Below are 27,417 nucleotides of genomic sequence, written 5' to 3'. Positions count from 1 at the left end.
AATGAAAGGTCAGATTTCCCCCCAAGTTTTCACCGTTGCCCCTCCAGCCAGAATTTAGCACCAGGGGCCATGGTGCGCCCACGCCTTACCCCACTCCCCATAGAGCCCTTCACACCTGTGGGCTGCTGTGAAGGAAGCCCAGGCTCTCCATCTCTCTCATCTGATCTTCACGACCACCTGGCATGCTCGCAAAGGAAAACTGAGGCTCAGAGGTTTGTTAAGATGCCCAAGATCCAACAGCCCCATGTGACAGAGCAAATGGCAAAATGAAGTGGAGAAACTCCAATATGTCAGACGTAAAAAACATTTATTTCAAAAACATGAGCTCCCCAGCTCACCAAGGCCCCAGAAAACCTGCCACCATATTGCACTCTTGGCTCTGTGGGCACACAGGGAAGACTTAGGATCTGGCCAGACTGAGATCAAAGGTGGGGCTAGCGACAGGGAGAGGCAGAGAGGAAGGCAACTCAGGGTGGGCTCCAGTGCCATGCCTACTGACAGGGATGGCCCTAGCCTGAGCCAGTGACAGACGGCTTTCCTCCTGGGCCACGGCTGTCAATGCCAGGGCAGGGGAGGTGAAAAGGGCACTAGGAGAGGCCGCAGAGCAATCTGCTCTGTTACACCACGAACAGATTTGGAGTCAAAGCTGACCCCCCCAAAATGGCCCCTCGCAAACTAAAAAATACTAGTAATTCAATGCTTCCCCACCCAGGGTCTGGAGAAGCGCCTGCCAGCTGGCGCAGTCAGAGGAAGCAAGCATCAAGTGACAGGCAGGCACACTGGCGCACAGCCGCCTGAGGTGGGCTGCACGCATACCTGGCCCGGTGGGATGGAGGCCCAGGCGGGCTGGCCAAGCAGGGAAGCACCGGGGCAGTGGTGCTCAGGGTGGAGTCCCGGGCGGGCAGCACCAGCATGGGGCTGCGGGGAGCGGGGGGTGGCCACCAGAAATGCACACTGTCCGGCCCCACCTGAGCCCTCGGGGCATCGGCGGTGTGACGGCCCCGCAAGCTCCCGGCCTAGTGCAGCCGCAGGTAGGAAGGGGCAGAGTAGTTGAAGAGCAAGAAGTCCATCCTGTAGAGGTCGAAGAGGCGCCGCTGGTAGAAGGGGCTGATGTCCCGGAAGAGGCGCTCGGCCAGGTCTCGGGCGGCGGCCGCCTTGGCCCGGGGCGGGGGCGCAGGGAAGCGCAGGCCCGGCGCGCCCACCAGGCCCAGCACGAAGGCCGCGTCCTCCGCCAGCGTCTCGAACTTGCCGACCACGTCGTAGCGCAGGCGGCACGGGTGGCAGAGGGCGTGCGCGCGCTCCCAGTGCTCGTTGAAGGGCTCCTCGCGGCGCGTGCGCGGGTCCAGCAGGTAGGCCAGGAACTCGGCGAAGCGCACGTCGTGGCCGCGGGCCAGCGCGTCGGGGTGCGCGCGCGGCCGCAGGCGCCGCACGATGCGCGTGCCGTAGCGCCGCTGGAAGGCCGCGCTGTAGGGCCGCGCGAACTTGTTGCGGTAGGCCGACGCCAGGCGCTCGAAGGGCTCGCGCACGAAGAGGAAGGCCAGGTAGGCGCGCAGCCGCCGGTTGATCTCGGCCGGGGTGAAGTCGGCCAGCGAGGGCAGGCGGCCCGGCGCGTGCGCCTCGTGCGCGGGGATGGCGTGCGGGTCGCCGCGGGCGTGGCCGCTCAGCGCCAGCAGCACGCGCTTCCAGTTGGTGCAGGCCACCTTGGGCACGTAGCAGTAGAGCAGGCCGTGCGCGTCGTCCACCAGCACGTGCCGCAGGTCCTCGGGCCCCAGCAGGCGCTGCCGGCGCGTGTGGCGGCTGCAGGCGCGGCGCAGCAGGTCGCGCCGCTGCCGGTGCACCTCGGCCAGGGCCGAGCGCGGGCCCTGCGGGCGACAGCGGGGGTGGGGGGGTCAGCGCTGCGGGCCCTGCGCCCACCCGGCAGCGGTGAAGGAACAGGGGACTCGAACCCCAGCACTGCCACCGATCACTGTGATTTGGGACCCAGGGATCTGTCCTAGACCAGGTTTTGGGGGAAAATGACTCTAACCTCACTGAGGCAGGTGGAAGGATGTAACAAATAGGGTTAGGGACTCAGGACCAAGGAGGTCCTGATAATGAATATGATGGTGTCAGAGTAAGCCTGATAAATAAGTATGTCATCATAGTGGTGAGCGTGGGCACAAATTGAATATCTGGTCACTGTTTACTAAAAGCAGGATGGTGTATAAGAACAACAACTTTAATTCCATATAAAGAGTTGAAAAAGGCAGCCACTTGCAGGCTACTGAGATATTGTTTTTGTTCAATAATTAGCAAATTCTGTATTTATGAATGGGTATGTTCCTTTGGGTGTTGATTTTTTTTTTTCCACCAACAAATTCTAGTCTCAGTGATTGGGCAGGAAGCTTGCCCTCTCTGAAGCCTGTCTCTCCTCTGTGAAATAGTAACATCCAGCATTTATCTAGCACCTGCTGTGTGCCAGGCACTTTGCTGTGCGCTTCACAACTCTATAAATTAGGTAGTATTAGGACACAGGGGCCAGCCCCTCCCAGCCTGCCTTAGCAGTGCTAAGACCCAAGCCACCACGCCCGCCCCCTCCTTTCTTTCAATTCCCTTCTGCACCAAACAGGGTCTCACTTCCAAGACTCCCCCTCCTGCCCCTCCTCTTCCTGATTTTCAGTCCAAGAATTCTTAGGAAAAGTGTTTTTAATTTCTCAAAATTGCCTTAAAAACCTTCAAGCTATAATAAAACAATAACAAACATTGTGGAGGAAGTGGGAAGATGGGACCTTCATTTATTGCTGGTGAGAGTGTAAAATGATACAGCTGTTGTGGAAAGCAGTGTGGCAGCTTCTCAAAAAAAAATAATAAATAAATAAAATAAACATATGATCCAGCCATTCCATATCTAGGTATATACCCAAGATAACTGGAAACATATGTCAGGCCAAGACTTGTATACAAATGTTCACAGCAAGATTATTCATAATAGCCAAAAGGTGGAAACAACCCAATGTCCATCAATGATGACTGGATACATAGTATGTGGTCTATCCATACAATGGAATATTACCCAGCCATAGACGGCATGAAGTTCTGATGCACCCTAAAAAAAGATTATGCATGCTAAGTGGAAGAAGCCAGACACAAAAGGTCACATGTTATATGATTGAGTCCATTTATATGAAATGTCCAGAATAGATCCATAGAGACAGAAAGTAGATTGGTAGTTGTCAGGGGTGGGGGGAGGGAGGTGGGACTGCTAATGGGTGCTGAGTTTCTTTTTTGGGGTGATGAAAGTGTTGTGCAGTTAGAGAGTGGTGATGGTCACACAGCCTTGTAAGTACACTACAGACCATTGAAGTGTACACTTTAAAAGAGCAAATTTTATGGTATGTGAGTTATATTCTAGTTACAGAAAAAGCCTGGTGAGTGTTTCTATTTCAGAGAAGGACAAAGTAGCATCCGAAATGGTGGGACACTGCGTCCAGTGCCTACGTAAGAGCATCTGACGTTGCCAGGTGGGGAGGGGAAGAACGTATGTGTGTGGGGGGTGCTCATTTGTGCTTCTCATGACTTTAAAAGTATCCTGTAGAAATCCAAGATACTTCAAGTGATAAAAGCTAAGGTACAGAACAGGAGGTACCATGTCATACTTTGGGTTACAAAGGGTGAGGAAGGAAATAAAAAATGCTGCAGAAAGGATAGGTTGTAGGGAGCCTCTCATATTTTATTATTTTTTAAAGATTTATTTGTTTATTTGTTTCAGAGAGGGGGGGGAGAGGGAGCATGGTGGGGAGGAGCAAAGGGAGAGAGAAAATCCCAAGCAGATGCCCTGCTGAGCTTGGACAGAGCCCGAAGCACGGCTCCATCTCACCATCCTGAGATCATGACCTGAACCCAAATCAAGAGTTAGACACTTAACTGACTGAGCCGCCCAGGTGCCCCTCTTTTAGCTATCTATTGAAATCATCACATAATAAACAAGGCTGGGATTTGCTTCCAAATCATCCCAGGTAGGAATGGAGGGAGACGGGTTTGGATGAAACAGGATTGCACAAGAGTTGATCACTGTTCAAACTGGGTGATGGGAATGTGGGGGTTCATTGTACATTTTACTTCTGTTTATTTTTGAATTTTTCTCAATTAAAACATAAAGCAGAATAAAAGGACATATATACTTGTAGGTATGATTCTGGAAAAGTGACCTAAGCACATGACAGAGCATTGGACACTACACACATGCCTCGAATATGCCTGGAAGGGCACATGGGGAACGAACTGGTCGCCTCCAGGGGTAACCAGGGCCAGGGTGGGAAGGAGAGGTACTCCTCACTGCATATACTCTTTTGAAGGGTTGAATGCCCTATCATGTGCTTATCTTACTTTTTCAAAATCTCACTGGGGGGTAGCTGCCAACCTCAGAGCAGTGAGGGGCGTGAGAGCACTTAGAGGATGTCCTTCTCTCTAAGGCAGACTCACAGGGCTGGCCTCAGGAGCCTGGCTTCACATGGGTGCCAGGAGAAGGCTGTATCCAGTGGCCCCACAGCCAAGGTCTGCTTTCAGCTTCCAGACATCCCCACAAATTTCTTGTGGCCGGGAAGGTTGGCCAACCACCCACCTGTCAGTCACCCTCCTTCCTTGCCAGCAGACCCCAATTGTGGTAGGTCATGTGCTGAGCCTTGGGGAAGAACCAGTCACAGCAGCCTCACACAACTTCATGAAAGCTATGGGTCCAGCGGTGGACATGTGGCTTAGTTTGGGCCAAGGAGATGTACAGGAAAGTCTGCTAGATGGCTCCCAGGAAAGACTTTCCTTCAGCACAAAAAGAAAGGGCTCCTGAAGGAAAGAACTCTTTGCCCCAGCCCCTCCCTTTCTGCTTGGGGTACCATCCCGTGAGATGTCCGGAGCCCTGGCAGTCAACTTGAAGTCATGAGGCAACAAGGTGTATCATATATCAGCATTCAGAGGATGATGATGGGCAACATGTTGCTGCTGTAGCAAGGACTGCTAGTCTCTGAGCATCTTGGGAAGTAAACACTGCCTGCCCTATGGCTTAAAGTCAGCTTTTCTGTTGCTTAGAGCCCTGTAAATACCAAGACAGTTAATGCTATCTTCATACAAATGAGAAAACTGAGGCTCAGAAGAAATGAGTTGCCTACAGCTCTCAAGTAGGGAAGCTGGGACTCCCAACCCAGGTCCCTTAGGACTCAGAGGCTGGGGCTATGCCCACTGGTCCAGGAAAAAACCCTGCAGCTCCAACACTCATCTCTTCCAGCCTGACTGGACTTGGCTGCCTGGATCCTTAGCCTGACTCTAGTCCTTATGAGCTCTGTGACCTTCTTTGTGTCCTTGGACTCCCTGTGCCTCGGTTTCCTCATCTGTAAACAGGGATAACAACAGCCCTACCTTATAGGGTTGCCATGAAGACAAAATAAGTTCACAGAACTAGTGTCTGGTACACAGTTAGCCCTTGTTGGCCAGATTATTTTTATTACTCTTATTTCCCCAGCCGCAAGGTGCTAAGCTCCGAGGGCCTTGACAGCCAACAGTCAGTGGGACCTCAGACTGTGAAGAGGCTGAGCCAGCCCCATCTGCCCTCAGAAGCCTGTGGAACTCGTGGAACCCAGGATCCTGCTGAGAGCCTGGCCTGCCCTCAGCTTGCTGTGTGACCCAGGGCAAGCCAGTTACCCTCTCTGAACCAAGGCTTCCACGCCTGCAACCCAAGGGCGTGGGTCAGATAAGCTCCACAGGCCCCTTTGGCTTAGCCCTCAGGGATTCAGTGAACCCACCCTACCTGTCTGATCATTCTCCCCAGCTTAAAACCCTCTATGGTTTCCCTATTGCCCTTGCCCCACCTGCCAGGCATCGCCACGCTGCTGCCCGTTCCTGGCTCAACTTGCACACCCTCTTCTGTCGTCTGTCCACTGCCAGTCCCTCGGACCCCTCCTCTTTGCTTTGTAACTCCTTCTCAGCAGGTCTCAGCACCAATGTCCCTTTTTCAGAGAGGATCTCTCTCCCCCATCTAAACTAGGACCCTCCCGGTAGATCTCTTGTACTGCCCCTTTCGATGCAAATCCGCACAGCTTAGTCCAGGTGGCAATGACGGGATGTCTTCCTCACCTGGGGAAGTCAGCTGCACCAGGTCAGGGACCCAGCTGACTGGACTGCCACAAGATCAGCAGCATCCTGAGCACAGCCTGCATACAGTGGGTGCTCTACACATGCTGTCTGAATGGGTGCCTCTCCTTGTGCCTACTCGTGTGTGTGTGAGCCAGGGGCCTGTGGCTCTCAGTGGGGTCTAATCGCCTGTGTGTTTGGGCTGTGCATGGTCCCAGCAGGCCCACAGAATGGAGGTGCCTGGGCCAGCAAGCCTCCTGGTCCGGGTGCCTAAGAACAGCGCGAGGGCAGGGGCTCCCTGCATGTTTCCCTATCACAGCAGGTACTAAAATTGGGGGGGGGGGTCACTTAATTCCTGTCTCCCTACTAGACTGTCAACTTCCTGAGGGTCCTTTACTCTTTTATATCCTCAACACATGGAAGAATGTCTGGCACCATGTGGCTTCAGTCGGTTGCTGGGTGGATGATGGATGGGTAGGTGGATGGATGGGTAGGTGGGTGGAGACCCCAGGTCTCTCAGCTTCTCCCAAGATTTGCCCTTGTCACGGGCATTCTCCTCTCTGCATAGGACCTTGATTGCAGAGGAAGCCTCTTCATGCCGTACTGTGGGCTCCAGTGCCAAGACAGCAGGTCTACACTGGGGTTAGTTTCCCGTGGCTGGAGGTAGAGGGAGGCATCACTGGGTAGGGGCCTGTCCACCTACCTGGTCCAAGTCATAAAGCATCTGCAGGGGACTCCTCTTCTTCCCACCAAGCCAGCCAGAGCCCAGGCTGTTCTCAAATGCTATGGGGCGTAAGGAAAGAGGAATCAGATGGACTGGCTGTAGCCCTTGGGGGACTTGGCCAATTCCCTTGGGCACATTTGATCTACCTCTGAGACTCAGTTTCCCTCTTGTGTCTCATCTGCCTCCAGGGGGTTGGTGGAGTATGGGGCACTGATAGGACCCCCTAATCCACCAGGGCAGGGTACTTGGTATCGCTCCTGCCCCCATGTCCTTCCTTCAGAGTTGGAGGACACCAGGCAGGCAGGGATGAGAGGAATGGTGGGACCCAGCCCACAGCCCTCTGGTAAAGACCTGATCACCCAATTTACCCATCTCCATCTGCCTTCATTTCATACCCCACCCCTACCAGCCCCATGTCATGGAGCCCTAAGGGGCTCACCAAGCTGACTGGCTGTCCAGTCTCCCCAGATCCTGGGTGTAGGCAGCCAGAAAGGGCTGGGTAGCAATAGAGGTGACACAGCCAAGCTGCAGGTTCTTCAGTGACAGTCCACCAGATCACATGACTTCCATGGACTCCTACGGCAGCTTGTACTTCCCTGGCCAGTGTCACTTCATGGTAAATGCAGGTTTCGCTGTCTACCAGACTGGAAGACAGTGCTCAGGGATACAATCTATCTGTCTCAGTGCCGCACTTTCAATCTTCCTAAAACTACCAAAAACTCTGTTTACTAAATTTATTCTTTTACTCTAAATGTGTTTTAAGGAATATCTTCCTACATATTCAATTAATATGACTATATTATTAGTAATGTAGTTGATTTAGGCAAGCATGATCTTATGCTTCTTGATCATAGTTTTCTAAAGTATGATTATACTTATTAATACATGAATAAAGTATAATGCAGTCTTCAAAAAGATCAACAAAATTGGAAAACTTTAGCTAGACTGACCAAGAAGAATGAAGTCTCAAATTACTAAAAACAGGAATGAAAGAGAAACCATTAGAATTGAATCTTACAGAAATGAGAAAGGCATGAACAATTGTAAAAAAGCAAATTAGATAACCTACATAAAATGGACAAATTCCTAAAGAGATGCAAATTCCTGAAATTGACTCAAAAGGAAATAGAAAATACCAATGACATATAACAATTGTATGTATAATGAATATGTATAATAATATGTATAAATACATTGAAGTAGTAATGTAAAAAAAAATCCCACAAAGAAAAGCTCATAATCAGATGATTCACGAGTGAATTTTACCAAATATTTAAAGAAGAATTAACACCAGTCTCTTTCAAACTCTTTAGCCCCCTCAAAAAAAAGAAACAGAATTGGGGGATGGAAAATACCTCCCAACTCATTATGTGAGCCCCTTATTACCCTAATACCAAAACCAGACAGAGACATCACAAGAAAAGAAAACTACAGAACAGTATTTATTATGAACATAGATGCAAAGTTCCCAAAAAAAAAAAAAAAAACCAACCAAAAACCAGCAAACTGAATCCATCAACATATAAAAATGTATATGTAACCAAGTAATATATATTCCAGGAATGCAAGAGTGGTTCAACATACAGAAATCAATCAAGGTAATACAGCATATTAATAGAGTAAAAGAAAAAACCCACATAATGATCAATACATGCAAGAAAAGCATTGCACAATATCCAATACCCTTTCATAATAAAAACACTAAACAAACTAGAACTTGAAGGGAACATCATCAAATTGATAAAGGCCATCTAGGAAAAAACCCACAGCTAACATATTTAATGGTGAAAAACTGGATGCTTTACCTCTAAGATCAGGAACAAAACAAGGGATGTCCACTTTCACCACTTCTATTCAACAATGTACTAGAAGTTCTAGCCAGGGTAAATGGGCAAGAAAAAGAAAGAAAAAGCATCCAGATTGGAAAGAAAAAGTAAAATTATGCCTATTTGTAGATGACATGAATATATATATATACACAAAATCCACCAACTATTAGAGTTAAGAGCTAATGAGTTCAGCAAGGTTGTAGAATAAAAGATCAATATTCAATAATGAATTGTATTTCTAAATACTAGTAATGAAAAATTCAAAATTGAAATTACAAAAACATCTCCACTTACTACAGCACAAAAAGAATAAAATATTAAGGATTAGTTAAAATGTCCATGCTACCCAGAGCAATCTACACTTTCAATGCTATCCCGATCAAAATACCAATGACATTTTTCAAAGAACTGGAACAAACAGCCTTTAAATTTGTGTGGAACCAGAAAAGGCCCCGTATCGCCAAGGAATTGTTGAAAAGAAAAAACAAAGCTGGGGGCATCACAATGCTGGATTTCGAGCTGTACTACAAAGCTGTGATCACAAAGACAGCATGGTACTGGCACAAAACAGACACATAGACCAGTGGAACAGAATAGAGAACCCAGAAATGGACCCTCGGCTTTATGGGCAACTAATCTTTGATAAAGCAGGAAAAAACATCCAGTGGAAAAAAGACAGTCTCTTCAATAAATGGTGCTGGGAAAACTGGGCAGCTACATGCAAAAGAATGAAACTTGACTCTCACTCTCTCACACCATACACAAAGATAAACTCCAAATGGATGAAAGACCTCGATGTGAGACCGGAATCCATCAAAATCCTAGAGGAGAACATAGGCAGCAACCTCTACGACATCGGCCAAAGCAACCTTTTTCATGACACATCTCCAAAGGCAAGAGAAACAAAAGAAAAAATGAACTTGTGGGGCTTCATCAAGATAAAAAGCTTCTGCACAGCCAAGGAAACAGTCAAGAAAACTAAGAGGCAGCCCACAGAATGGGAGAAGATATTTGCAAATGACACTACAGATAAAGGACTGGTATCCAAGATCTACAAAGAACTTCTCAAACTCAATACACAAGAAATAAATAATCAAATCAAAAAATGGGCAGAAGATATGAACAGACACTTTTCCAATGACAGACACATGAAAAAATGTTCAAAATCATTAGCCATCAGGGAAATTCAAATCAAAACCACATTGAGATACTACCTTACACCAGTTAGAATGGCAAAAATTGACAAGGCAGGAAACAACAAATGTTGGAGAGGATGTGGAGAAAGGGGATCCCTCCTACACTGTTGGTGGGAATGCAAGTTGGTACAGCCACTTTGGAAAACAGTGTGGAGATCCCTTAAAAAGTTAAAAATTGAGCTACCCTATGATCCAGCCATTGCACTTCTGGGTATTTACCCCAAAGATACAGACGGAGTGAAGAGAATGGCCATATGCACCCCAATGTTCATAGCAGCATTGTCCACAATAGCTAAATCGTGGAAGGAACCGAGATGCCCTTCAACAGATGACTGGATTAAGAAGTTGTGGTCCATATATACAATGGAATATTACTCAGCCATCAAAAAGAACGATTTCTCAACATTTGCTGCAACATGGACAGCACTGGAGAAGATAATGCTAAGTGAAATAAGTCAAGCAGAGAAAGACAATTATCATATGATTTCTCTCATCTATGGAACATAAGAAATAGGAAGATCGGTAGGGGAAGAAAGGGATAAAGAAAGGGGGGTATTCAGAAGGGGGAATGGAGCATGAGAGACTGGGGACTATGAGAAACAAACTGAGGGCTTCAGAGTGGAGGGGGTGGGGGATTGGGATAGACTGGTGATGGGTAGTAAGGAGGGCACGTATTGCATGGTGCACTGGGTGTTATATGCAACTAATGAATCATCGAACTTTACATCAGAAACCAGGGATGTACTGTATGGTGACTAACATAATATAATTAAAAAACATTAAAATATAAAAAAAAAACCAAAAAACCACAAATCTTTTAATTAATTTCAAAAAAAGAGAGAGACTATGGACTCTGGGAAACAAACTGAGGGCTTTGGGGGGGGATGGGATAGGCTGGTGATGGGTATTAAGGAGGGCACATATTGCATGATGCACTGGGTGTTATACGCAAGTAATGAATCATGGAACTTTACATCAAAAACTAGGGATGTACTATATGGTGACTAACATAATGTAAAAAATATCATTATTAAAAAAAGAATAATATTTAAATAGCATACAATGACATATGTAAAATTCAAAAGAAATCCAGTTATCAAAATAATAAAATTAAATTTGTGATTTGTAAAAATAATAATAATAAATAAATAAATAAATAAATAAATTTAACAAAAGAAGTGCAAGACTTGTCACTGAAAACTACAAGATTTCATTGAGAAAACCTGAAGACCTGAACGGATGGGAAAATACCTCATGTTCATGGATTGGGAGATTTAATGTCATTAAGGTGGCAGTATTCCCCAGATTACAGATGCAATGCAGTCCCTATAAAAACCCTAACTGCCTTTTTTTGCAGAAATTGACAGTTGTTGACAATTGACAGTTGATCCTTAAATTAATGTGAAAATTCGAGTGATTCAGAATATCTAAAACAATCTTGAAAAGGAACAAACTTGGAGCTCTCACACTTCCTAAATTCATTCTTACTACAGTGTACATGATTAAGACTGTCGTGCTGAGTTAGGAGAAACACATTGATTGATGAAAGAGAATTCACAGTTCAGAAACAAACCCTTACATTTAAGATCAACTGATTTTTGATTAGGATGCCCAGACAATGCAATAGGGAAGGAATATTCTTTATGATAAATTTTCCTGAGAAAACTGTATATCCACAGATAAAAGAATGAAATTGTACCACTACCTCAAACCATATACAAAAACCAACTCAAAGTGGATCATAGGCCTAAGGCAAGAGCTAAAAATATAAGACTCATAATGAAAACATAGACATAAATCTCCATGATCTTTGAGTTGGCAATGATTTCTTACATATGGTATCAATATCACAAACAACAAAAGAAAAAATAGATAAACTGGACTATATCAACATTAAAAACTTTTCTGCTTCAAAGGACACCATCAAGAAGGTGAAAAGACAACACACCAACTTGGAGAAAATATTTTCAAATCATATATCTGATAAGGGACTAGCACCCAGAATATATAAAGAATGCTTACAACCAAATGATAAAAGACATAACCCAACTTTTCAAGTAGGCAAAGGATATGAATGGACGTTTCTCCAATAATATACAAACTGCCAGTAACAGATAAAGAGATGCTCAGCATCACTAGCTGTTAGGAAAATTCAAATCAAAGCCTCAGTAAGACACAACTTCTCACCCACTAAGATGGCTGTTGGAACCCTTATACTTCCATGGTGGGAATGTAAAATAGAGATATTTTGCCACAGTAAACAGTTTGGCAATTCCTTAAAAGCTAAGCCTAGGGGATTCTGGAAAGAAGACAGACTAGGAGCACCAAGAATCTGTCTCCCCACCTAGGCAACAATTGTACTAGCAGAATCTGTCTGATACATCAGATAGACTTGGAATTCGGGAGTCCATTGAAGGCTTGCAACTTCCATGGGAAGGCTTAAATGGTAAATGGTGGTAAATTTCAGTCAGTTTCAGCTCTTAGCACAGGGGCAGCTATCCATCCCCCACCCCAGCCACATGGCAGGCAGCTGTGCATGTGTTCTTAGAGCAGCTTACAGCATGCAAGAGCCAGAGTGGGCAAAAAGGATGCTGTTCTCCAAATACCTGAGATCTGTGCTTTGATCAGTTGTACCTCCCCACACTGTTGCAAGCCCCCCCTGCACATAAAGTGACTTAAAGAGATGGTTTCCTTTTCTCCACCCTTCATTGTTCTCTTTTCCCTTTTTTGGAGCCAGACATTAAATACTAAAACATTCAAAACAACTGCATAGGTGGGGAAAATTAGAAACTGTGAATGTCCAATGAGAGGCTCAGAAAAGACCTAAGAAGGCCTTAAATTTATACCTCGGGCTGAACCTCAGCACGGAGATAGGCTACAACAATCACAAAAACAAAAACAGAAACTAAAAACAGCAATCACGGAGAAAGAGAAACTGATTTCCAGAGCTACATTATTAGATTCAAATGTCCAGTGTTCAACAAAAAAATTATAAGTCATACAAAGAAACAGGACAAGTATGGCCCTTTATAATGAAGAAACCTGTATAAATTCAAAATACAATGTATAATTTTAGGATGTTCAATGTAATCCCCATGGTATCCACAAAGGAAGTAAGAAAGGAATTTAAACATTTTACTACAAAAAATAAATTGACTAGGGGGCGCCTGGGTGACTCAGTCGTTAAGCGTCTGCCTTCGGCTCAGGGCGTGATCCCGGCGTTCTGGGATCGAGCCCCACATCAGGCTTCTCCGCTATGAGCCTGCTTCTTCCTCTCCCACTCCCCCTGCTTGTGTTCCCTCTCTCGCTGGCTGTCTCTATCTCTGTCAAATGAATAAATAAAATCTTTAAAAAAATAAATAAATAAAAAATAAATTGACTAGGCACAAAAGTAGATAGTAATACAGGAAATGAGGGATGAAAAAAATTATAAAGCATAGAGAAGACAAATAACAAAATGACAGATGTTCCTCTTTATCAGTAATTACTTTAAATGTCAGTGGATTAAACTCTTCAGTCAAAATGCAGAAATTGGCAGAACGGATAAAAATATCTGACCCAACTCTATACGCTGTCGACAAGAGACTCACTTGAGATCCAGTGACACAAACTGGTTGAAAGCGAAAGGATGGAAAAAGATATTCCAAGCAAATAATAACAAAATAGTGCAAAGGTGACTATATTAATATCAGACAAAATAGACTTTGAATCAAAAAAGTTTACAAGAGACGAAGAAAGACTTTATATACAAATAAGAGTTTCAAGACAGCAAGAAGATAGAACAATTATAAACATTTACTTACCAAAACATCAAAGTATATGAAACAAAAATTGACAGAATCGGAGGGAGAAGTAGACAGTTCTACAGTAATAGTTGGAGATTTCAATACACCACTCATAATAATGAATTGAGCAACCAGAGAGAAGATGAGGAGGGAAATAGGACTTACATATCATAGTAAACCAACTGTAGACACATACAAAACACTCTATGCAACAACAACAGCATACACATTCTTCTCTAATGCATAAGGAACATTTCCCAGGACAGCCTATATGTTAGGCCACAAAATAAGTCACGACAGATTTTAAAAGCTATATATCATACATATTATATGTTCTCTGACCAAAGCAGGGTGAAGTCAGAATCAATAACAGAAGGAAAACTGGAAAATTCACAAATTTATAGACATCAAAGAACACACTTTTAAAGTACCAGTGGATGAAAGAAATCACAAGGGAAATTAGAAAATACTTGGAGACAAACAGAAATGAAAACAACATACCAAACTTATGGGATGCAGTGAAAGTGCTTAGGAGAAAACTTATAGTATATATGCTTACATTAAAAAACAAGAAAGATCTCAAATTAGCAACCTAACTTTACAACTTAAGGAACTAGAAAAAGAAAAACCCAAAACTGGAAGAAAGAAGGAAATAATAAAGATTAGAATAGAGATAAATGAAATAGAGAATAGAAAAATAGGGAAAATCAATAAAACCAAACATTGGTTCTTTGGAAAGATCTACAAATTGAATAACCTTTATTTAGCTAGATGGACCAAGAAAAAAAGAAGATACAGCTTACTAAAATCAGAAATGAAAGTGGGACATTACTACTGACTACAGAAATTAAAAAAAAAAGAATACTATGAACAACTGTATGCCAAAAAAAATTGGATAACCTAGATGAAATAGACAAATTTCTAAAAACACAAAATGTATTAAGACTAAATCATGAAGTAGTTAGAAAATCTGAAAAGACCTGTAGCTAGTAAGGAGATCGAATCAGTCATCAAAAACTTCCTGACAAATAAAAGTCATGGACTTGAGGGCTTCACTGCTATAGTCTATCAAACATATAAAGAAGAGCTAATGCAAGTCCTTCTCAAACTTTTCAAAAACTAAAGAGGAGGGAACACTTCCTTACTCATTGTATGTGGCCAGTATGACTCTGATTGGGGGGAAAAAGCCAGACAAAGGCACTACAAGAAACAAAAACTACAGACCAATATCCCTTATGAATATTGATGCAAAAATCCTCCACAAAATACTAGAAAACGGAATTCAACAGCACATTAAACAAGATGATGCATCACAACCAAGTGGGATGTATCCCTAGAGCGCAAGGATAATTTAACATACAAACACCAGTTCCTATAGCACATCACATTAAGAGAGTGAAGGGGAAAAACACAATCATCTCACTTGACACAAAGTATTTGACAAAATCCAACATACTTGCATGATAAAAAAAAAAAAACACTCAAAACACAAGGAACAGAAGGAAAGTACCACAACACAATATAAACCATTTTTGAAAATCCACAGTGAACATCATACTCAATAGTGAAAACTAAAAGCTTTTCCTCTACATCAGGAATAAGGCAAGGATGCCCATTTTGCCACTTCTATTCAACACAATACTAGAAGTTCTAGTCAGAGCAATTAGACAAGAAAAAGAAAGAAAAGTTATCCAAACCGGAAGGAAGTAATAAAATTACCTCTGTTTGCAGAATTACCTCTTATATGCAGAAAACCTTAAAGATTCCACACACAATAACTGTTAGAACTAATAAATGAGTTCACCAAAGTAGCAGGATACAAAGTCAATACATAAATTCAGTTGCATTTCCATACATAAACAAAGAATGATATGAAAAGTACAAAAACAATTCCATTTACAATAGTGTAAAAAAGAAGAAAATACGTAGGAACTACTTAACCAAGGAGATGAAAGACTTGCACAGTGAAAACTACAAAACACTGCTGAAATAAATTAAAGAAGACACAAAGAAATGGAAACATGTCCCATGTTCATGGATTGGAAAACTTAATATTGTTAAAATGTCAATACTACCCAAAACGATCTACAGATTCAACGCAATCTGTCAAAATTCCAATGACATTTTTTTGCAGAGATAGAAAAACCCATTCTAAAATTCATATGGGACCCCAAATAGCCAGAAAATATCTTGAAAAAGTAGAACAAAACTGAAGGACTCACACTTCCTAATTTCAAAACTAACTACAAAGCTATAGTAACAAAACCGTAGTGTAAGGACAAACATATACATCAATAGAATAGAATAGAGAGCCCAGAAATAAACCCTAACATACATGGTCAAATGATTTTGATGACTCAAAGGGGAAAGGACACTCCTTTCAACAAACGGTGCTGGGAAGACTGGAAGTTGGACCCTCACACCATATACAGAATTTAACTCAGACGGATCAAAGACCTACACATAAGACCTAAAACAATAATACTCTTAGAAGAAAACATAAGACAAAAGCTTCATGACATCGGATTTGGTAATGGTTTCTTGGGTATGACCAAAGGTGCAGGTAACAAAAGAAAAAATAGGTAAATTGAACTTGATGGAAATTTAAAAACTTTGTGCACCTGTAGTATCCAATATCTATAAAGAACTTATCAAACTCAACACCCAAAGACCAAATAACCCAGTTAATAAATGAGCAGAAAACATGAACAGACATTTCTCCAAAGAAGACCTACAAATGGCCAACAGACATATGAAAAAATGCTCAACATCACTCGGCATCAGGAAAATACAAATCAAAACCACAATGAGATACCACCTCACACCAGTCAGAATGGCTAAAATTAACAAGAATGGCAACAACAAATGTTGGCAAAGATGAGGAGAAAGGGGAACCCTCTTACACGGTTGATGGGAACGCAAGCTGGTACAGCCACTCTGGAAAACAGTATGGAGCTTTCTCAAGAAGTTAAAAATAGAGCTATCCTGTGACCCAGCAATTGCACTACTAGGGATTTACCCCAAAGGTACAAACATAGTAATCCAAAGGGGCACCTGCACCCCAATGTTTATAGTAGCAATGTCCCCAATAGCCAAACTACAGAAAGAGCCCAGATGTCCATTGACAGATGAACGGATAAAGAAGATGTGAGATTATATATGAAATCTTGCCATTTGGAACGATGTGGATGGAACTAGAAGGTATTATGCTAAGCAAAATAAGTCAATCAAAGAAAGACAATTATATGATTTCATTCATATGTGGAATTCAAAAAACAAAACAGAGGATCATAAGGGAAGGGAAGGAAAAATAAAATAAGATGAAATCAGAGAGGAGACAAACCATACGAGACTCTTAATTCTAGGAAACAAACTGAGGGTTGCTGGAGGGGAGGTGGGTGGGGGGATGGGGTAACTAGGTGATGGGCGTTAAGGGGGGCACATAATGTAATGAGCACAGGGTGTTATATACAACTGAGAAATCACTGAATTCTACCTCTGAAACTAGTAATGCACCATATGTGAATTAACTGAATTTAAATTAAATTTAAAAAAATTTTGTGCACCAAAGACAACACACAGAATGGGAGAAAATATTTACAAATTATGTATCTGATAGGGGATATATAAAGAACTCCTAAAATTCAACAACAGCAAAAAATAAAATCAAGAAAGGGCAAAGGACTTGAATAGCATTTCTCCAAAGAAGACAGACAAATGACCAATAAGCACATATAAAGATGGTCAACATCACTAATCACTGGGTAAATGCAACTCAAAATGATGAGATGTCACCTCACACCCATTATTATGGCTACTATCAAAAAAAAAAGAACAAGTGTTGTTGACGTGGAGAAACTGGAATCCTGTGCACCGTTGGTGGGGAGATGACATGGGGCAGCTGCTATGAAAACCGCATGGAGGCTCCACAGACAATTAAACGTGGAATTACCATACGACCCAGCAATTCCACTTCTGGGTCCATACCCAAAATTGCTGAAAAAGCAGGGCGTCTAAAAGATACCTGCACACCCACGTTCACAGCAGCATTATTCACAACGGCTAGAACGTGGAAGCAACCCGAGAGTCCATCGGGGTGAACAGAGAAGCAACATGGGGTCCATTCATACAGTGGGTGTCAGTCAGCCTGGAAAGGAAAGGAAACTCTGACCCACGCTGCAACATGGATGAGCCCTGAGGAGGGTATGCTGAGTAAAGAAGCCGGTCACAAAAGGACCAGGCATGAATGATTCCACTCGCACAGTACCAGGACTCGTAAAAACCCGTGAGCTAGAGAGCAGGTGATGGTCGCCAGGGTGCGGAGGGGAGAACAGGGAGTCATTTAACAGGTGCGGAGTCTCAGTTTGACAAGACGGGAAGAGCTGTGGAGAGGACGGTCACACAACACTGTGAATGCATCGTGTCACTGGACTGTACACTTACAGATGATGAAGACGGCAAAATTTATCTTACGTGTATTTTACCACAATAACAAAAATCGGGGGGGAAATGTTAAGCATAGAATTAGCCTATGACCCAGTAATCCCACTCCTAGGTACACACCCAGAAGAACTGAAAACACGTTCACACAAAAACTTACGCATAAATGTTCCCGTCAGCATTCTATTTAATAACCCAAACTTCAAATGTCCATCGGCAGACGAATGGTTAAGTCCCGTGGTACATCCATACGTAGTCGTCCGTAAAAAGGAGCAGAGTACTGACCCTGGCCTCGACACGGCTGGACCTCGAACTTTACACTCAGTGAGAGAAACCCAACTCCAAAGGCCACGTATTGTTTGATGCCATTTACATGAAGCATCCAAAATAGGCCAATCCGTAGAGCCAGAAGATAGGGGTTGCCTGGGGCTGGGGGACGTGGCGGGGGAATCACTGGGAACATGGGGAGTGACTGCTAATGGCTAATATTCTGGAATTTAGAGAGGTCATGTTGCACAATTTTTAAATACACCAAAAACCACTGAATTGTGTACGTTAAAAAAGTGAATTTTATGGAATGAGAATTAGATCTCAATGAAAATAAATAAAAATACTGATCATAAAAAAAGAATATATGCAAGGACATTTTATATAAATCTAGCTTACAAATTTAGTCAATGGCTACCATAATATATTCCTGAATTCATAAGACTATTGCTTATTCATAAGAAGAATATCTTCAAGAATTCAGGATCATACGAGAAAAGAATATATTTATAAGATGAATGAACATTTCTATGACCTTAGGCTTTCAGAAAAATGAAGAGTCTTCAAACTGCTGCCAAGAATACGTTCATCGAAAAGATTCAAGCGTTTTCTTTAAGACGTGTTTTTGACGAAGAAATAAACTTGGAAAATTTGATTAACTGAAAATTAGATTAACTGTTGGCAAATTGACCGTGAGTAGTGGTTCTCAAATTTTGGCATGCGTAGATGAAAACACAGATTACCTGGCCCCACACACAGAGGTTTTAGCCCTGTAGCGCTGGAGTGGGGCCCAGGAATCTGCATTTCTAGCAGCTCCCAGCTCATGCTGATGCTGCTGGCCCGGGAGCACACTTTGAGAACTGCTGTATTAGAGCCATGCCTGACAGACGCTGGCTGAAGGAATGAATAAACGACAGCAGGACTGGCCTCGCCTTGGCCTCCAGAACCTTCTGTGTGCATCTGAAGCCCACTGTCCAGGGCCTCCTGGCATGCCTCTGGCAGCCTCAGGCATCCTCCACTCCAGTGTCCTGGGAACAAGGCCTGGGCTCTTCTGTAGCCAAGGTGTGGGGAGAAGGTGAGGCCCTCAGGGCCTACCTGTATATTGGGATTCATCAGTGGTCCTACGACTGGAACCTCGGTCTCCTGGCAGCTGGACACGTCCCAGCAACACCACTGTCATGGGACAATGAGCTGACCAGCGGCGGCAGCAATGTTGGCTGGCCCCTCGAAGTGCAGCGGAGGCCCCAGGCTCGGGCTGGCAGGGTGGCCGCCACCACTGGCCTAAGGGTAGCAGCAGCCAGCAGGAGATGCTGGGTCACGTGAGCACAGCACCACTCACAGCGGGGAGGAGAGGCGCCCTCCTCACCATTCTGCGCGTGTGTCACCTGTGGCTCAAGTTCCTTTCAGAGCCACAGCTTGGGTTTGAGGAAGGGCTGGTTCCCACCAGGGTGTCGGAGGACATGCCTCAGGGACAGTGAAGCCCACCTAGGCCCATGTCTACCCCAAGCCTCACAGCTCAGAGGGAGGCACCCAGCCTTTGGAAACACTAACCCTTGTGCGGGGACTCATTTCCTGCTCAGGCTACAGCCTGCAGAAAAGTGGATCCCATACCAGACCTCAGGGGCCAGTGGGTGGAGGGTCAGAAGGAACAGGGACTGGAGGGAGGCCCTATTTATAGAGTAGCTGTGGCCAGTGATTATAGGGCTGGGCCACCCCACTCACCCCACCCCTTCCCGCCACACAGATCAGAAAAACCTACAGTCTAGTGGGATGGGCAGGCTGGCCCTGGAGGGGGACAGATGGGTCTAGGAGGGCTGGAAGGGGATTGCCTTGAAGATCCCTGCATCCAGTCCCCCACTCTGGAAAGCTCTGAGGGCAGGGTGGCCACAAACAGGGCCACACTGAGGCATCCCCCAAACTCCACTCTGGTTGCCCCAAGCCTCTCTTGGCCTGTGTCCTCCACCCCACAGCCCCTCCACGAAGCTTCAGGTCCCAGGCTCCCTGCCAAGGGCACCATGGAGCAGACAAGCCAGCGAGAGCCAGGCAGCAGGCCTGGTCTCACAGCCAGTGAGGTTCTGGGCCAGCCCAGGGCAGCCACAGGCAAACCTGCGATGGAGTTCTGCTTTGAAAAAAGGAAACAAAAATAGCAGAAGGTTATGGAGGGGGGTGGGAAGAGGGTAGTGGAAGGGAGGTGGGAAGGACTAGGGGGTGCCAAAGATGCAGACAGAAAGTGACAGAGCTACACACAGTGACAGGGACAGAGGCTGGCAGAAGGAGAAACAGATCACAGTAGTGAAACAGCTGGAGTTTTGAAATAGCTCAAAGCGAACCAGCTGGGGTTGAAGGGGAGGAAGCAGCACAGGGTGAGCTGCCCAGAGTCTGGGAAAGCCCAGTGCCCATGCCCGGAGGGCTCCAGGCCATGGAAACCATGCAGCCCCAGCCTCATGAGCAGACCACAGTCCCAGTCCAGTAGACTAGTGCGAAGACCAACCCAACACCCTGCAGTGCCCACGGTGTGTGGGCAGGAAGCCCCTAAGAGAGCATGGCAGCTGGCAAAGGAGGCAGCGCTTTGGCAGGGTCGGGGAGCCAGGGAAGAAGCACCTGGGGCACAGCCCTGGGGTCAGCCAGCACCTGGCATGTGCTCGGTGCTTTGCACACATTGACACATTTACTCCTATCAGGTAGAAACTATTATCTGCATTTGACAGGTGGGGAAACTGAGGCTCAAAGAGGAAAAGAAACATGCCTGAGGCCTCAGAGCGAGTAAAGCCCAGAAACAGGATTTGACTGCAAGCCACTGCACACGTATGCATTAGAGGGCACATCTCTCAGGCACCCATTCTGCGCAGCACACAGCCCCGCCCATCCTCATGAAACCTACAGGTAAGTGGGTGAACCGCCACACAAGGAAACTGAAAGCAGAAACCCACTAAATGGCCCTGCGCACACCCACCCCTCAGGAGAGGCGTTGGTTGCCCCTTGGAGCCAGGCAGGGTGCAAGTAGTTCTGTGGGCCATTTGAAACTTCACCATTTGGGGGGAAATACTGTTTGGTGATTCCCAGTCCAGCAAGCAAAGATTACAACATGTGGTTTCTGGTTAATAAGTTCTAGCTGGGCACAGTGTTGCAAGACCAGACAGGCAGGGACAGCCAGGCCCAAACAGCACTGGCAGGCCCCAGGGACCTTGCTGGGGGAGGGGGAGGGAGGGTTTCCCCAGCCCATTCAGTTCCCCGGGTGACCTGGGACTTCAGGCCTGACCTGCATGTCCCCGGGTCAGGGACATTCCCTCTGGTAATCAGGCCCATGGAGGAACATATTGACAAGCCCTTCACAAATAAGAAAAAATTCTACTTGTTTTTTTTCCCCCAAAGAGAAGTTGAGCTCTCTCCACTTGTATTTAAAATTCAAACTCATTTGCTGAACTCCACAAACCACCTGGAATGGAACCCCTGATCTGGCCAGATCATTCTTGGGTATAGTCTTATCACCTCTGCCTGCAGAATGATCAGGAACTGCCCCCACCCCCCCACCCCTGACCTCCTGCATGGTAGTCAGCTCAGGGCAGCAAGCCCCATTGGCTCTGTCCAGGACAATCACTGCAGTCTCCTTATCCAGCTTATTTCTCCTCCTTCTACGTTGGTGATCTTAAAACCTACATGGCTTCCTACTGGCTAACAATAAGTTCCTGTTCCTTTCCACAGCCCCTCCTGGTGCACCCCCTTTCCCCCCACTCCCAGCTCTAGTCACACTGGTCATTCTGCCAAGCAATGAATACATTCGTTGAGTTCCCACCTCAGGGCCTTTGCACTGTTCCTTGGCTGGGATGCTCCTCCAGGAACCCTTATACTTTAGAGTAAATACTTCATGTTCAGATTTCAACTCAGAAGTCCCCTCTGGAAAGAGGGTGTCTCCAGTGAGCCGCATGCCACACCAGGATCTTTCCATCTCTCCTTTTAATTTATTCATGGCATTTATTACTGCTGAAATTATGTGGTTTATATATGGGCTGATGTCTGGCTGCCTCTCTGGAAGGTCAGCTCTGTAAGAAGGGGACTGTCTTGTTTTCTTGTAATCCCTGTACCTCAACTACTGTCAGTGAATATTTATTTAAAGATTGATAGCCCTTTGTGGCCTTAGGAAGAGTACCCCAACTCCAGGCCTGCCATTCAAGGCCACCCATGACTGCCCAACTTATAGTACCTTTCTGGCTTCCACCCTACCACATCTTCTCATGAACCCAGAGCTCTGCCCACAGCAGGCCTTTTCACTCCTCCATGCTTTTGTCTGTGCCATTCCCTCTGCCCAAAATTCCCTTTCTCCATTTTCTCACCTGGTGAACTCCTATGCAGCCTTCAAAGCCCAACCCAAATACCCCTGCCCTGTAGAGTAGAAAGCATAAGGGTTAGGGATTTAGATTAGGATTTAAATCCTGGCCTGCACACTTCCTAGCTGGGTGACCTTAAGCAAGTCACTTCCCTTCTCCTGATCTTAGTCTCTTTCTCTGCAAATGGCATTACTAATGCCTATTCTAGTGAGCGACCCACCTTGCCATCTGGCCTTTTCTCATGGCACTCTCTGGAGGCCTGGAAGGTGCCTCTGAGCCCTGGGCACTATGGCAGTATCTGACAATGGACAGCAGTGTGGTGAGCATCTATTTATTTGGCTGCCGGCAGCCACTCCCCCTCCTTTGGCTAGTCCACTTCATTTCCCTCTAAGAACAAACCTGCTTACCTACCATGCACATGGTTCTGATAGGTGTCCTCCTCCCATAACTGCTGGGTTAGGCATGTGATCAGGCCTAGCCAATCACAGCATTCCATTCCCTTCTGCCACAGCAGTTGGCTCAGAGGTGGCCACCATGTGACCCAATTCCGGCCAATGAGACACATCCTTGAGATTCTGCCTGGAATTATCCCTAAAAGAGCCCTCCCTTTGGGGTGAGGGAGCTAAAAGTGAGGCCACAATAGAGAAAAGCCAAACCTAGAGCTGGAGACATGGTTTCAGCCCCTGGATCCACCCATTCCTGAAGGCAGCCACATCTGGCTTAAGTGGGCCTGAGTTGAGATGTCCTCACTGAGACACTGTCCTCTGAGACATTTCTTTACTTGCCTGTGCGGGACCAGGGGCCAGGACTGAGAAAGGAGTCAGGCACTGGGGCCCCACTGTGCAAGAGAGATGAGGGAGAATCTATGGGATGGGGTCCTGCAGGGGGCTCAGTGGGAAGCAGGGGGCAAGCTGCCTACTCTGCCCTCCTCTAGCTACCCCTGCAAAGATTCCTGGCTTCTGTGCTGAGGGGCTGCTGCTGGGTCCTAGAGAGGCTCTGCTCAGCTCCAAGGCCAGGCCTATGTCCATCCTCACTGGTCCACCTCAGCCCTGGCACCCCATCTCCCCAGTTGTTATTGGGCATTTCTGCATTTATTCTGCATAGAACCAAAATACTGGTTTTTCATTAAAAGCAATGGTTGCTTCTAGGGCCACTAGGCTGCCTGACTGCAGGGGCACCCTGACTATCTGGGACACTGCATTCAATCTGTACAGTTGTCTCTGTGGCCTGAGTCCCCAGGGGCTGTGGTGCCAGAGAAGGAAGGGGATGGAGAGGGAAGAGGAGAGAGAGCCAAGGTCCCCACCTAAATTTCCTGGGTCCTTCCCCACCTGGAGACCTTCCAGGAAGGATGGTAGGGGAGAAGATCTCTGTTAACACACATCACCCTTGGAGCTCGGACAGGAAGCACTGGACCCCAAGAAAAGGGGGAGGAAAGGAGGGCTGCAGTCCAGCCTGGAAGGAAGGGATGGGCTCCCCTGGGAATAAGTCCCCCCCCCAATCTCTTCCACGTTCTCCCTTCCCTGCCCCCAACCCAGGTCCCCTGAAAGTGGACAGAGACTTCCAACCTCAGGAAAGATACTCAACTCCTGCAAACCTAGGAAAGATACTCAACTCCTGCAAACCTAGGAAAGGGATCGGGCCCCTCCCAATGCCACCCCCATGATCAGCAGGTAGGGGATTTAATGTGGCGGCATGGAGACTCCCCCTGAGTGTTCCTTTGGGGACAGAGATGCACACTGGTCTGCATGTAATGTAAGGTCTGCAAGGGCAGGGATATTAGTAAGTTTTGCTCCCAGCCCTAGAAAGGCACCTCACATGAGCACGTGCCCCGCAAATATGTGGTCGACAGGGTTACATCGCCATGCCCAGGCTGGGACACAGAGGAAGCAAAGGGTAGAAGGGGACAAGAGGTGACAGCGGAGCTGCCCCTGGGAGCCCGGGGCAAGAGTGGGTGTTGAGGGCAGCGGTATCCTCGGCAGCTGTCCTACCTGGCCCCCAGCATCTTCCTCATCTCCAGGACCCTAGGCACTAGGTCAGCATTAGTGGAATCCTGGGGGCCGAGGGGTGTCGGGGTGGGCTGTTCCAGACTTCCCCACTAGTAGATGGGCATCAGAGGCCCCAGGCCTATAGTACAGCCTTTCAGGGGTCCCCTGCCCCATGTGTGGCAACACCTTCCGCTTTGGAGAAGGGAACCGTGCCAGACCCGCCTGCCTGGAGTAAGACAGTGACATTCCTCTTGTGCCCTGGAGCCCTATTCCCAGGCCAGAGGCCCCCCACCCCTTTCCAACTTGGAACAGAGCCTCAAGGACATGCTCAGAGATGCTGAAGGCCCTACTGAGGCCATTTTCAGAGTCCCTGGACAGCAGGATCCCCCTCCAGCTGGACGGTTGGCAGAAGGCCTTTCCACCCAGCTGTCTCCCCTCGGCGCCTGCCAGGTGCTGTGGGCCCAGCCTTAGCACACCCTCACCCGCTTCGGAGGTCAGGGGCTTTAGCTCGCGGCTCAGGGGGAAAAGGAGCTGGCAGAGGAGGTTGGGTAGGTTGGTTTGATTCCCCTTCTTTTGTCACAGCCAAGCTATTCACGTGGCAGGGAAGCCCAGCGGGGCACGCGGCCCAGGCAAAGACTAGGAAGGGGGAGCACAAATCCCTCTCTCTAGCTCCTGCTCTCCTGGGTTTTGCAGGAGAGGGTCAAAAGGAACAAAGTGCAGAGGGTGACCAGTACCTTGGTTCCTTTCTCTTCTTGCAAACCTGGGGAGGGGAGGTAGCAGGAGAGCTGCGTCCAGGCAGGGGAGACACATGCAACCCCAGAGATACAGACACACAGATGCCTACCCGAACGTACCTGCCCCTCTGTAGATACCCCCCAGACACACAGCCCACACACCAGGGCCCAGATGCTCTAGCCTTTTCTCTCGCGCGCACCCCACCCCAGGGGCTGAGCCCTGGGGGCTGGGAGTCCAGGTCCTGAGTAAACATTTGTATGTGAATGACTGGCTGGAGACTGTCATGGTCACAGACCGTAGGACCATAGCCCACACTGTGCTAGGGGACACTCCGTTCAGCTGGGACACAGGAGCGCCTGCCATGGACCAGGAGCACCACTCCCAGATGGTCAGCCTGCTCACGGAAAGGGGTGGTGGTAGAAAGACTGACCACAACTCCCTTCCATGGGCTTGGAGAGGCGTCCAGGTCTGGGGGGCTGAGTCCAGACATGAGCGAAATGGTGTGAGTGGCAGGGTGACTGGGCAGAGGTGAACACTAGGGAGCCTCTCCAAGCCCTGTTCACCCGGACCCCAGCTAAACCCTGGCCTCCAGCCTAGAGGCAGGCATGGGGGTTTGAGGGAAAGCAGGAGAAGGAAGCCTCTCACCCCAGGATGAAGGGAGCACAGTGCCACCCGTAATCACAACCCCTCATAACCCTAATCACGACCACCCACTTTCTGTCTGCTTGTCTCATTTAAATTCACCTCCCCAGAAGCTCCATAAGGAAGAACTTGAGCACTCCATGTGATAGATGGGAGTACTGAGGACCTGGGAGGAGAGGGAATAGGTTATCTAGCAGGTAGGGTTGTGGAATGACCCTTATCCACTAATGTAGACCCAGCCAGGTAGCCAGGTAGCCAGGTGGTGAGTGCCCCCCAAAAACAGATTCCTCAGCCTCATCTCTTGGGCCACCTTGACCCCATTGCCCGCAGTCCCTGCCCGCCCTGGGGTGTGGTTATTTACTCCCTGGGACCCTGTCTGGGAGTCCCCCAAAGATAGAATTCTGAGACTCTCACAGAGCCCACACAGGGTGGGGGAGGAGAGTGGCGACCTCCCCCCTCCCCCCCTCCCTGTCCCTGCCCCCTACCCCAACACGCTCACACCTGGGAAAGGCAAACAGAGCCAGAGATGGGAACACACTGCTGACTGGGCATCTCAACCCCCAGGCAGACTGCGTAGCCTGCAGGCTAGCCATCCACACCTGTCCCTCAATCTCTCCGCCTCAGTTCCCCACTTTGTGAAATGGGGAGGAGATTAAGTAGATGAAGACCTAGCACACCCCTGGCCGAGAACAGCTACTACGCACTGCGGAGTCCTGACTAGCTGCCTCAGTTTCCCCAACCAGACCATGCAGTGGGTGCAAAGGAGCCCTAAGTCCTTCCCCGTGTGAACTTCAGGGCGGAGCAGGGCGCTCCAGGCACAGAGAGACCACCTTCAGGACCAGGCAGCGTCAAACTTCCCCAACCCAACCTACCCAAGCTTATGCCAAAGGGCTTCGGGGCGCTAAGAGGTGTGGGGCAAGGTAAATGAAGCTGCCTTCCTGGGTGGGCCAAACGCCCTCTGCCACCCACAACTGACTCGGGTCCCCGGGCACAGGCTGTGAGGCCCAAAACGATCACATCTCCTGGGCATTGAGAGCCCAACTCTCGAGGGGCGCAACACCCTTGCAGGGAGCTGGAGCACGGGCGCGGACGCCTAGAGCCTTTCTGGGCCCACCCCCTCACCCCTCAGCCCGGGAGAAGACAGCAGGTGTCCCCGTGGAGGGGCCCGACGGGCACTCACCCGGGCGCAGGGCGCGGGGCGCGGCGCCCAGGAGTAGGAGCGCGGCACCCAGACACGCGGCCGCCAGGGCGCGCCGCCGCCAGCAGCGCCTCCCCATGCTGTGAGGGGCCCGCGGGACTGCAGTCCGCCTTGTTCGGCGGGGGCAGCACTGCCCGGCCCCGGACCCGCCCCGGGACCCGCCCCGCCCGGTCCTGCCCGCCCGGCGGCGCG

General features: G+C 47.5%; 1 protein-coding gene across 1 annotated transcript; it reads right to left on the bottom strand.

Moving 5' to 3' along the window:
* Window positions 1–293: 293 nt before the first annotated feature.
* Window positions 294–27,350, bottom strand: CHST13 (carbohydrate sulfotransferase 13). Its single transcript, XM_040628355.1, has 3 exons — window positions 27,208–27,350; window positions 6,803–6,882; window positions 294–1,862 (listed from the first exon to the last, which is right to left on the bottom strand). The coding sequence occupies exons 1-3, from the start codon at window positions 27,302–27,304 to the stop codon at window positions 1,017–1,019; spliced, it is 1,023 nt and encodes a 340-aa protein (XP_040484289.1). The 5' UTR covers window positions 27,305–27,350; the 3' UTR covers window positions 294–1,016.
* Window positions 27,351–27,417: the final 67 nt, after the last annotated feature.

Source organism: Ursus maritimus, unplaced genomic scaffold (assembly GCF_017311325.1).
Source record: "Ursus maritimus isolate PB19 unplaced genomic scaffold, ASM1731132v1 scaffold_14, whole genome shotgun sequence".
Classification (NCBI taxonomy): domain Eukaryota; kingdom Metazoa; phylum Chordata; class Mammalia; order Carnivora; family Ursidae; genus Ursus; species Ursus maritimus.
Note: the sequence above shows the minus strand (reverse complement) of the source record. Positions and strands in the feature narration are given on the sequence as shown.

Excerpts from the sequence above, each read along its gene's own strand:
- CHST13 (XM_040628355.1), bottom strand. The coding sequence starts at position 27,304 with ATGGGGAGGCGCTGCTGGCGGCGGCGCGCCCTGGCGGCCGCGTGTCTG. Across the intron at positions 6,883-27,207 it reads GCCCCGCGCCCTGCGCCCGG|CATTTGAGAACAGCCTGGGC; the intron begins GTGAGTGCCCGT and ends TACGCCCCATAG. Across the intron at positions 1,863-6,802 it reads TGCTTTATGACTTGGACCAG|GGCCCGCGCTCGGCCCTGGC; the intron begins GTAGGTGGACAG and ends TGTCGCCCGCAG.